This window comes from Gadus chalcogrammus, chromosome 14, assembly GCF_026213295.1.
Source record: "Gadus chalcogrammus isolate NIFS_2021 chromosome 14, NIFS_Gcha_1.0, whole genome shotgun sequence".
NCBI lineage: Eukaryota > Metazoa > Chordata > Actinopteri > Gadiformes > Gadidae > Gadus > Gadus chalcogrammus.
In genome coordinates, this window is record NC_079425.1 from 5,445,934 (window position 1) to 5,458,778 (window position 12,845).

At 48.0% G+C, this 12,845-nt stretch overlaps 1 protein-coding gene across 2 annotated transcripts in view; it reads left to right on the top strand.

Annotated features, from left to right (window-relative positions):
* Positions 1–12,845, top strand: part of arnt2 (aryl-hydrocarbon receptor nuclear translocator 2) — a 52,163-nt gene that overhangs the window by 20,587 nt on the left and 18,731 nt on the right. For both annotated transcript variants that reach the window (XM_056607631.1, XM_056607632.1), the window contains 5 exons: positions 157–242; positions 4,243–4,319; positions 5,662–5,796; positions 7,416–7,490; positions 9,824–9,975. In XM_056607631.1, coding sequence (XP_056463606.1) covers positions 157–242; positions 4,243–4,319; positions 5,662–5,796; positions 7,416–7,490; positions 9,824–9,975 — 525 coding nt within the window. The remainder of the gene's footprint in view (positions 1–156; positions 243–4,242; positions 4,320–5,661; positions 5,797–7,415; positions 7,491–9,823; positions 9,976–12,845) is intronic.

A 12,845-nucleotide genomic window follows, 5' to 3' on the forward strand; every position in this document is an offset into this window, starting at 1 on the left:
GTCTGTGTGTGTGTGTGCCTGTGTGTGTGTGTCTGTGTGTGTGTGTGCCTGTGTGTGTGTGTGTGTGTGTGCCTGTGTGCCTGTGTGTGTGTGTGTGTGTGTGTGTGTGCCCGTGTGTGTGTGCCGGCGCTCACATGTTTTCTCTTTCGTCGACAGAAACGGCCTCGGACCCTCAAAGGAAGGAGAGGCTCAGTACTCGGTGGTGCATTGCACAGGCTACATCAAAGCATGGCCCCCTGCAGGTACACAAACACCCCCCCCCCCCGCCCCCACCAGCGCATCCACCCTCCTCTCCCCACCACTTCTCTCGCTCAATCTCAGCACCACTCAACGGCACACTGGGCCATCTGTAGTCCGACACCTTCCAGCGCTCGCCGTCACGGCCCTGCACTTGTCCCCCGAGGACAGTGTATCGACTGCAGGCTAGTGTAGTGGCCAGGGTGCTCCGCCCCTGAATGAGCGGCCGTCTGCCCGTTTTGGCCTCCTCGAGTCTGGATGCTCATCCCCTGGCCTGCCTCTTCATGGTTTGTTGTCTGGATTGTGTGTAAATGGATTTGGATGAACGAGTCTGATGAACGGCTCAATGACCCTTGTGTCTGTGTTGGCTGTGTGTGTGTCGGCGCGGTGACAAGGTCAAGAGCGGGGGGCTTTCTATCAGATCCTGAATCAACAGGCGGGTCTTCTCTACAGAATGATTAAAAACAAACACATCCCCCAAAGACTTTTGGATGACCTACAACGTGACTATTCTCACAGCCCCGTGACAATGGCTGCCAACCGCAGCTGAATGTAGTGGTAATTAATACTCGGTCTAAAGAAAAGACACAAATCAGCAAAAAAAGACATGAATTATGTTCTATAAAGGAAAAAAAAGAGGTGATGGAGTTTATCTGTTGGCTGTGTCTCGAGGGGGGAAGGCATTAACACGCAGGCATTTATCTTGCTGTTATTTAATCACATTCCAGTGTCTGTTACCTCCCGTTTGTGAGAGAGAAGGGGCCAGGTGCTTTCGGCTCAGCGTAAAAGCGGGTGTTCACGCTGCAACAGATGGAAAACAAATACAGGGCAAAATTGATGCGGGGGCGGACAAGAGGAGGATCAGAAGGAGTACATTATCAAGAGCGGAGGGCTGAGAAGTGTTCAGCAAACAGTTCCTACGCACCGTCAAGTGTGTACATCGTGGAGACTCTCCCGGACACATATCTGTCTCTCATTTTTACGCCGTTCATGTGCGCTGATTGGGTTGAATTGCTCTTTTGTCCGTGGGATGAACCCTTTCCTTTTCTCACGGATGGCACAGAGTCTACTGGAGGAGGTGGTTTCTGTTCCATATTTCTGGTGCAGCCGATGTTAATATCATGGAGCCACTGTGGTTATCACTGGTCTGTTCTTAATTGTTTGTAGCTGTCGGAATGTCTGCATAAACAGGTTGGGTTGCACAACGTCCCCGCCATCGCACGCTCCGATTCCGTCTTCCGTGCCCACGCAAATACGTACGCGTACGGGTGTAAACACACGCATGCACATACGCACGCGTACACATGTAAACACACACACACACACACACACACACACACACACACACACACACACACACACACACACACACACACACACACACACACACACACACACACACACACACACACACACACACACACGGGGTCTGGAATTGTCATCAGTGATGTGATTGTGACCAGGTGTCCATAATGAATTGAAGACAAAAAGCAGGCATCCAGAATTAGAGCCCCGCTCAGTACTCTGAAGCGACCGGGGTACGTTGTGTGTTGTGGATGCGCGCACACACAAACACGTTCCATGTGTGCTTCAAAACAACTGGCGTGCGCCTGCCTTCTCCAGTCTAAATATATCCCCTTGGAATGTTTCTAAAGAACGATAGGGACTATATATAACACAGATGCGTGCCACAACTGCTGAACACGCACATGAAAACGATCATGACACACAGCAAATTCTCAGCCCAGTGAGGCCTTTGATCATGGAGATAGAATATGTGTGTGTTGCACGGCAACGATGGGACTGAGGAACAAGGCGGCAGATATCATGCAGATATTATCCCTATAGTCCTTTCATCCACGCTTGGCGGCTGAAAGGGCTTCAAGACACCCCTGCTGTGGCAATAACCAAACACACGGGGGGGGGGGGGATATTTGCTAAACCCACAGACAAATGGCTCTGTTAGAGAACGCACAAGGACAAAGGTGACGGCGTGTGTCTGTGCGAGAAATAATACAAATCACGACGAATGACATTTGAAGAAGACATTGGATGACAAATCAGTAAACATGGAAAATTGGTCCATTATGGAAATCACAGTCAGTCGACAAGAGAAAGAGTTTCAATTCACATCCTTAGTGAGCCCCCCAAAAATAAGAGAGCAATTTTGTCAATTTCATGGCACAGGTTTTCATTTATTTGACTGGAGCTTTTCCAACAGACTGTATAACGCCTCTTCCTAACTCTATGGAGAAGCCTTCTATTTTGTGACAATATCCACAGTATGAAATCGCAGAACAGCTGGTAATAATATGAAATATCCTAACAAATGAAATGTCAAACCCTTTTTGACACAAAAGTGACACCTTGCTTTGGCAATGACAGGAACTCCTGTCAGACTGCGGGGCCATGAAAATGTCCACCGCAACCAAAACATTTATTTGTAATCAACCACGACTTGGAGAAAATTACATTTCTTATTGTTATGGTAATATTGCGGGCCCTGTGTATCTGTCACTCTTTGTCTTGTCCCTTCACCCCCCACCCCTCAGAAGTACACACTGAATAATGTTGTGTGGTGGACCAAGAACTTTGTTATTTAAATGAATTGAAACCATCGCTGGGGTTCATGACAGGTGAGGAACGATGTCAATCACCTCAAGGTACAGATGCATTTGAAGGACACAGCGTCATCCCCGTAATCGTATAGCTGCTGTGTTAGCCAAGGGGTTGACTTTCAATAAGGGGCGATTATGCAAGAATTTAGTATTGTCTGTTCATATGAGGTCAGTTGTACATATTCATTCAAAGAATTCTATACAAGGGTCTTATTACCGTCTCATAAATGAACAGGAGGGTCACCTGATTTCGGTCGGTACAAAAGTGTCAATTTTAGAGGATAATGAGTACGAATTGGTTGTTGTTTGCCCTCAGGGTGAACGATTCCCAGTAGCTGGCGATAAGCCTCCAAAGCCCTCTGTTGTGTGCTGAATTCAACGAGATTCCGATCCGAAACCCATTTCTAAATATTTACTTCCAGCATTTGGCAAGACAGAAGGTGGTCGGCCCTTGTGACTCTTCACGTAAAAACAAACGTATTGTCATTTCAGTATTTACATTCACCCACCTCTGATTTAATTGACTGGGCCTCGATGTACGTCACGACACTGATCGGCAACGCGTCATGCGGTTTACTCTGAGAACCTCAAGGACGTGAGTCATGATCTTCCACGATCGGGGCCAGCACTAACAAGCACTGCCCAATGCCGTCTATAGTGAACCAGGGTTATCATCGTTTGAATGGCTTTTCTTTCGACTTTTGGAATCTGCGCAGAAAAACATTGTTATCAAATTCCAAGATAGCTGCGTATATATTTTTAGATCGGCCAAGGACTTTGACAATGGGCGACTTCTCGAGAGCAACTTGACAACCGCTCGTTGACAAATGCGTCTCTGCTTTGGGTTCCCTTGTGTGTGACTCTGTCCAGATGCCGGTTGTCATCACTGAGGAGCTGTTTGTTTTAGGCCAGCTATGATTAATAATTCACATGTGAACCTCTGCATTGACTCGTGAAAGTTCATAAACATTCTGTGCGAGTCGTTTTGTTTGTCGAGTCGACAAAGGAGGGAGAGCGAAGGAGTCTGGCGGTGTCCCTGAGCAAGAAACCAAACCCTAACCTAGCCCTAACGGCTCCCAGTGTGCCGGCTGTTGCCTTGCATGGTGACCCCCGCTTTCGGTGTGAATGTGTGTGTATGAAGGGGTCATTGGTAGGCAATATTGGAAAGTGCACCGGTGGCACTGGCTAGCAATTTGCTGGATACATGCAGTCCATTTACCATTTGAGCAAACCTAATTGTCATGACAGTGATATAGGAATTTTTGATCGAAGGAACATTTCCCTATTTGTCTGATATGTTACATTTGAACTCACATTTGTACCATCACCTCTCTCTCTCCCTCCCTCCCTCCCTCCCTCCCTCCCTCCCTCCCTCCCTGTCCTCCAGGGATGACCATACCAGACGAGGACACTGAAGCGGGACAGACTGGTAAATACTGTCTGGTGGCCATCGGCAGACTGCAGGTACGCATATGAAGTTTTGTGTTACTTAAACTGGGATATGCAACCCTCAAGACGCACGCACGCATGCACGCAGGCACACACACACACACACACACACACACACACACACACACACACACACACACACACACACACACACACACACACACACACACACACACACACACACACACACACACACACACACACACACACACACACACACACACAGTGGCACACATTCAAAGGCCCATTTGCATGCATGCCGGACTGTTCCCGCTCAACCGGAGGCGATCAGCAAGGAAACTTTTTTTTTTGGGGGGGGTCCAGGATTATATGATCAGTGCAGCGGAGGAAAGAGGTGACCCACATCCTGTCGTGTCCTCCCTCCAATACCATTATCTCTCTCTCTCTCTCTCTCTCTCTCTCTCTCTCTCTCTCTCTCTCTCTCTCTCTCTCTCTCTCTCTCTCTCTCTCTCTCTCTCTCTCTCTCTCTCTCTCTCTCTCTCTCTCTCTCTCTCTCTCTCTCTCTCTCTCGGCCAACTCCCTTCAGAGCTCTGCTTCCACTCTCCAAACCCTGGCCCTGCCCAGTAATATCAGGGCTCCATCAAGGTTCTCACGGTTCTCCCGTGGTGCTACTCTGTGCTTTCCCCTGATCCCCCCCCCCCCCCCCACACCCCCAGATCAGGCGGTCGGGGGGCTTAGCAGCTGACGGTCACATTTACTCACCGCAAGCCTCTGAGAAATAAAAACCATTCAGGCAGATCTGTTGCGGTAACGACCCTGTTTAGCGTGGGGTGAAAGCGTCTAAGCCAGGCCGAGCTGTGTGGCCCCTGCCCCTGGCTGTTTTGGTTGGTCCTTTGTCTTGGGCAGAGCTCGTACGCTAACACAGCGAGCCCCTCGCGTGCCAGGAGACGTCAGGCAATGCTCGGCCGTGAGCCCCTTCTCCCGTGAGCCCCCCCACACTCCACCCTCCTGAGTGTTTGGGTTTCTTAGCGCATGGCAGCATCAGCACTATGGCACCTGTCTGATGCTTCGTGCAGGAGTGGTACTTGTTCTTTAAGGAATGGTGTTAAGGCACCGGTTTCGGCTTTTGTAGGCTTTTGTTTTGTGATTTATCTAATCTGAATTCTATACTCGATTGTTTTTGCCATTTTCTGATGACAATTGATTAAATCATTTGTGTATCCCGCAGGGTATGGTTGTTTCCTATTTGCTGATCTGCCGTGAAGGATGTATACTGACTAGTCTGAGTTCAACTTCTAATTAGTTTTATTATTGGTTTTGACCTCATCTGACCGTATTTTTCTTATTTTCCCATTAAATGTTCAATCCCAACTGTATCATTACCTCCTCCCAACAGGTGACCAGCTCTCCTGTTTCCATGGATATGAACGGCCTATCGGTGCCCACCGAGTTCCTGTCCCGTCACAACTCTGACGGCGTCATCACCTTCGTCGACCCGCGCTGCATCAACGTCATCGGTTACCAGCCGCAGGTCGGTCGCACAGACTCCTAACTTTAGTTTTAAAACTACATTTGTCTCCGAACCGTTTAGTTATTCAGCAGCAGTGGACTTTTCAGACGGATTCCACCTCGCAGGCGGTCGGAGTTAGGCATCGTTGCTCCGAGATAACTCCAGGTAGACTCCCCAGACACCGGGGAATGAACCCGGAACAGGCCTGGAGTCAAACACCCTAGCCGGCCATTAGGCTGTCCTTCCCCATATAATGATATAAGTATACTAAAAGTGTCCGTCTTCATTTGGCGGGGAACCGGCGACGAGACGGCGATGACAACGACGGCAGGATTTTTTTTGCTCCTTAAACTGTCAGACAGGAACTGTGTCCGCGTCTCGACTCTCGAGACCAAAGAGTTTAGCGGTTCAGCGTGTCAGCAACTTTTCTATTTTTGGCTGCTTTCGTTTTCTCCCTTTCAAACTGGGCTTTTTATTACATTGAAAAACGGCCTTTGAAGTGGTAACCAAAAACCCCGCTCGCTCCTCCACTACCTCTGACCTTTTGTGCAAGCGAGTCCGCAATGCGGGGGAAAAAAGCAATGTGTCTAGGGGGCCCCATTTCCCATAACCCATCATGTGAGCTTTTTTTTTTTTTTAGGGGGGAGTTCTGTTTGGGGAACACTGTGTGATCGGAGTTGATCTATATGTTCTGAGATTGGTTCCCCCCCCGCACGCGTGCCTGCCAATCACAGCCGTGGATGCATTCCAGCGCAGTGCAGGGGTTATTGTGTTGCCGCGGGGACAGAAACGGGAGGGGATAGAAAGAGCACTCGCTGTTCCTAGGGAGCGGCGTTTCCTAGAAGGCGGCCAGCCTCCGACCTCTTGACCTTTTGCATCGAGGACAGCCAACACGTGATTCTGCTTTGCAGGCGAACCGGGGAATAATAACCAGGCCTGTTGCTTCCTCTGGCTTGATGGGTTTTATATACTTATGAATATCTTCTAGTTATATTATTCACGTGCTTGGCTCTCGGGGTAACATAGACGATTATAAAATCACATTTTATAATAATAATATATATAATTTAATTTAATTTGGAGCAGTTGAACCCTACGGTGACCATTTATTATCAAAACACTTCCAATGGCTTTTGGAAGGTTTTCAACACAAAAAACGTTAAGGAGATTAAATCAAGTTGAATTTACATTGATATTGCTTTCATAACAAAGTTGATGTATTGAATATGAAGTCTGTCTTTAATCTGTAAACCTAAAATTGGGCCAGCCAGGCACACAGTAGGTGTCTCCTAGGGACACACACCTTTGAGACACGTCCAGGAGCAAGACAATGGCACAGCTAAGGTAGAACCAGGAATAATTAATGCAAGATTATCTTTTGCAATGTTTAAAAAATGTTGGACACAAATGTGTTATTGATTGCTTAACATTATGTATCCTAAATGTCTTTTGAGCCTTATTTATTTAGAGTTTCTTATTCAGATCCCAAATATATACTGTAAAGTTTGTGCTGTGTGCGTATAAAATGACGTCTTTATTTATTTAGTCAGTTACCCCTCCATGTGTCAATTCACCTCGCCTGACTGATTCATTCTCTTAACCCGACTCAACTGGTTCCCTCTGGTTCTCCCTTCACACAGGACCTGCTGGGCAAAGACATCCTGGAGTTCTGTCATCCAGAAGACCAGAGTCACCTGAGGGAAAGCTTCCAGCAGGTACAGAGCCGGCGCCGCCCGTTAGATCTCAAGTGTTTGGTCGTGGAGGGAAGGTGTGGGCGGAGAAGGAGCCTCCATCACTGCCATATGGAGCCCATGCTGCTTCATCTCCGTCACTGACACTATCCGCTCTCTCTGCAACCTGCTGTTCCAGAGACTTCTGAAAGATGGAAACCTAGCTGACAGCCCGTGATGTTTTCACTCGCTCCTTTTTGTCTGTTCCCATATTATATGAGCATGCATCACTTCCCCTAGTATACATCAGACAAGACCAGGGGACTGGGAGGTTCATGAATACAGACAGGGCTGTCTGCGTGACACATTCCATATTTATAGTGTGTGTGTGTGTGTGTGTGTGTGAGTGTGTGTGTGTGTGTGTGTGTGTGTGAGTGTGAGAGAGAGAGAGAGAAAGTGAGAGAGAGAGAGGTCCATATTTATGCTGTGTTTGTATTCCATGTTCGGCTCGGTGTGTGTCTGTGCGTGAGCGTGTGTGTAGTCCATATTCCTCCTCTGTCTGTGTGTAGGCCATGTTTTAAGTGTGTGTAGTCTATATTTCGGCTGTGCGTGTGCTTAGTCCATATTACTGCTGTGTGTGTGTGTAGTCCACGTTTTACCTGTGTGAGTGTGTAGTGTATATTTCAGCTGTGTGTGTGTCCTTGGTCCACATCTCTGCCGAGGCTAGTTTGTACCACGCTGAAGACGCAGTAAATCACAGGAACCCAGAACACTAACCGCAGACAAACGGCTTTGGCTGTGGGCCACCGGCGTGTCAGATGCCATTACCGTGTTCACGTGCTGCTCGCTAACGTGATTAAAAACTAATGAAACAGTTGGACTCTCTACGTCCGCCGTAACTCATCCTGTTAACGTATCCGCGGGCGTCCCAACAGTATTGTTATCGTCGACACCGGCACGCAAGGACGCACACGCGCGCGCCCCTAGCGATATCGGACACACGCACACACGCCGGCGATGTCAACAAACAACAGAGTGAAGAGAGGCTCCATCGTGCCCTGACTCTCTGCACCTCATATTTATTGTCATTGATGTATCATTAGTCCCTCCCCGAGTGTCTCAATTGACATTTGAGCTGACATTTAAATCTTGCTTTCTGACAATAGCGGTAATATTAACACGATCCCTCTGTGTCCTGAAGAGGCTAAGCGTCGCTGGCTGGCGTGCGGTTGCTCCGGCCCTGCGGTGAACATCCCCCCCTGCAATAATAACCGCCCGCTTCTCCCCATCAGAGTTCAGAGGTCAGCCACCTCTCTGGCCCCAATAGGAAGCTGTTGGGAGAACTGCTTCTACCCCCCCGTCCCATCCCGTCCCGTCCCGTCCCGTCCCCGCCTGTCGGTCTTGAACGGCCAGCCGCGGCGTTTCCTCTCGTTGTACTGCTTCATCTCAGCCATCCGTGCCAGCTTGTGGATAGAATCAATTTCATAGTCAGATGGAAACCGAGTGTTCTGACTCCTCTGGAGGAGGCGGCGGGGGTCGCCTGCGGGGCAGGATCCTCAGAGCAGACGTATGGGTGGCAGGGAACAGAGTGAACCGGGGGGCTGCACACGGAACAGAATACAAACAACTAGGGGGTGGATCAAAAGAGGAATGTAGGGGGCGGACATGGAACAGATTTCAAACATGTAGGGGGTGGACATGGAACAGAATAGAGACATGTTGGGGGTGGACATGGAACAGAATAGAGACATGTTGGGGGTGGACATGGAACAGAATAGAGACATGTTGGGGCTGGACATGGCCCAGAATAGAGACATGTTGGGGGTGGACATGGAACAGAATAGAGACATGTTGGGGGTGGACATGGAACAGATATCAAACATGTAGGGGGTAGACATGGAACAGAATAGAGACATGTTGGGGGTAGACATGGAACAGAATAGAGACATGTTGGGGGTGGACATGGAACAGAATAGAGACATGTTGGGGGTGGACATGGAACAGAATAGAGACATGTTGGGGGTAGACATGGAACAGAATAGAGACATGTTGGGGTTGGACATGGAACAGAATAGAGACATGTTGGGGGTGGACGTGGACCAGAATAGAGTGTGTATCGTCACTACTGAAGTACTGTGTAACAAGTGGCTACGTTCGCTAGTTTGGAGCCCTACTCAAATTTGTATTTGAGAGTGTTTTTTGTGTTTTTTTTGAGCATAGGTTTTGCTGTCATAAATACTGCGGGAAAGATGAAAGATTGCAGATCTCACGGTCATGCTCGTCACAGAAGAATTGAACCGTGGGAACAGTGCTGTGCCAGCCCCGCCCTTACCCCGCCTATGTGTCCGCCTCTCTCCCTCCCCCTCCCCCTCCCCCAGGTGGTGAAGTTGAAGGGCCAGGTTCTGTCGGTGATGTACCGGTTCCGCATGAAGAACCGGGAGTGGATGTTGATCCGGACCAGCAGCTTCACCTTCCAGAACCCGTACTCGGACGAGATCGAGTACATCATCTGCACCAACACCAACGTCAAGTGAGTAGCCAACCGAACCCCCGACCACTGACCCACTGGGGGGGGGCGGCCACGAGCCCACCGTCAGCGGGCTTACGCCACGCAACAACAAGGACCGATGTCATGAGTATGTCATGGATACATGGCGTAGACTTGCTCTCTGCCCTTCATGGTTGTTTAACTTCCTTTTGAAGCTGCGTAGCGAGTGAGAATTATAACTGCATGCAAGCAACAATTGGAGTGGCTGCACAGGAGAGTTTCTGAATCACTGCATCGCTTCTGGATAATGGGCAGCAATAGGAGGTTAAGATGGAAAATTGTCTTTAAAATCATAGCATAACTCTACCTTTATTGTTGTAATACAGCACAGTTTGTCATTTCTATTTTAAAAACTATAGGGATAATAGAAATTCAAATCCTTAAATATCCAAAACTAAATCCTTAAAAATCCAAAACTAAATATATATACGTATATATATATATTGATTAGTAGTTCATGGTGTGTCCTCTTCTGGTGGGAAATCCTGCATTTACAGTAAGGGACAAGTTATGAATGAAAATAGTGGTTAATGCGACTGCATCTGGGCACTCTTCGCTCTGAGCAACCAGAGTTGGGTGGACACTGCAGCCCAGTAACACACACTCTCTTGTGACTTCCATCACTACGTCGTCCGGAGTCAAACACTGCTGCCTCTCTCCTCGACCGGGAACCAATATTTACTCTGTGCCCGCCGCGTAAAGAGAGCCACTGTCTCGACGCCCTTGCTCGCTCCTCGCCATGCCCAATATAATATTGACCTAGTAATATTGATCTGCGAGCTGTTAACACGGTATTGGACCCCGGAATCCTAAGCAGGCCCGGGCAGGAAGTCAATAGTATCGGGAAGGGACGTTGATTACTATCGCGTGTGCGCATCGTCGACGTGTTGCTTTATTATTTTTTTTATAAAGGGCTTTCAATCAACAACGGACAGACACGAGACTGTGGCGTTTATACATGTTGACCATGTTCGGCTGCACATCCAGCTCTATCTGTGATTAACCACATTTTGTTAAAGGCTCAGAAATGAGCACCTACACACGTTTATGAGAATGGAGCTGACTCCCTTCCAGCCCAGATTTAAAATCCTGGCAGGACAAGATAGAGCTCACTTCTCTCAACGAACCACTGAAAGTGGGCGAGTGGGATGTCACTTGTATGAGGGGTAGAATGAGGAAAATAGCTGTTAAAGCTGTCGACTTGTAAAGATGTGTTCAGGTTGTTGATTATACAATTGTTGATGCTGTTAATATGTGAAATGGAGTTTACCAAAAAAATGAAATACGGAAACTGAAGCTATACTATTTCATTTTTCTAAAAGGAAGCACCTTATTTTATGATGCAGATTTTTCAAAGGCTCTCTGCTCTGTATTGCATTTTAAAACGCAGCCCTTATTTAACTTGTAAAGAGAACAGAACATGTTTTTACATTATTGGAGTGCCAAGTATAATCCCTCCAGCTCAATTTGAAAGCGTGACGATAAAGATTGTTGAAATAATATTTATATCATAATTAAAACGTTGAATTTCTAAAGTGGTTCAATTGGTAAACGAGTGTTAACGTACAATAGCAAAACAACCATATTGCGTTAGTGGCTTTCAGATCCACTCTTCAGCCTAAAAGTTTCCCAACACATTGTCACCAAAGTGTGAGAGTAGTTCTACTTCCAATTATCACAAAGCAAATGGGTGGTTTGAACATTTCTCTGCAGGACTACTGCTGTTCACCCGGCCATAGATCAGATCACACACGCTGCTGTGGGGGACGGATCGCCATGAAAGGAAAAACATCACTACCTCTTCTAACCACGTTTACGTAATCACCAACACGTTATTATTAGGAGGTGGAACTTTTTAGTGTCTATTGAACTCGTTAGAACATCGAAATAGCTGCTAAATACGTTCATTATTCAAACCCTTCGAAAACCCAAAACCCTTTTAAAACCATGAATGCTTTGGTGGCTGTGGGGGTTAATGGCTGGCATATCCCGACACTGGACAGCAGCTGTCAAAAGTGCTGCTGGAATGTTTAAATAATGTTTGAATATCCAGCAACAAAATCTCATCTGATATTTGGCCACTTTGGAGACGCCTCAACTGAGGCGTTGACGTGACGCGTTCTCTGACGTATAGCACCCTTTCATATATACTTGATCACTGGGATATTCGGACGAAATGTAAACCAGCCTTCTCCCTTCAGTTCCCAAGTATCCATAGACCCAAAGAAAATAAGAATGTCCCTTTAAAATAAAACTTAAACAAAGCCTTCGAATACTGACTTGAGATTCGAATAACCACCTAACGTATAAATATTCAGGCCCGGCCGTAATATATTGATACTCAATCTTTTCATAAGACTGTGATAACGATATTTCATCAATTCTACCATTCCACCCAACCTTGAAACCACTAGAAGTTATCCAATTATCGAATGAAAATGGAAACGGCGTCGCCATTCACTGCCCCCGCGCCGGCCATTCACTCCCACCGTGGTCTCCGGGCGCCGTAATGGCCGCCGTGAATCGAAGGGGGGGGGGGGCCCGGTGGGAGACAGATTTAATGTGACAGTACGTCGGCCACGCAACGCCAGCCGCACCGGCAGGCAGCGGAGCGCAACTGTAGGGGGCAGTGGTGCCCCTGCTGAGGTTCTCCCACCACGGGGAGGGAGGGAGGGAGGGAGGGCGGGAGGGAGGGAGGGAGGGAGGGAGGGAGGGAGGGAAAGAGAGCGGAGAGGGAGAAGGGAGACCAAGCATGAATGACGCAGCACCCCACTCAACCCCTCCCTTATCTTGTCAAACGCGTTGATGGCCCGCCCTCCAGCGGCCTGTAAACACCCCAGATTCACCATAGA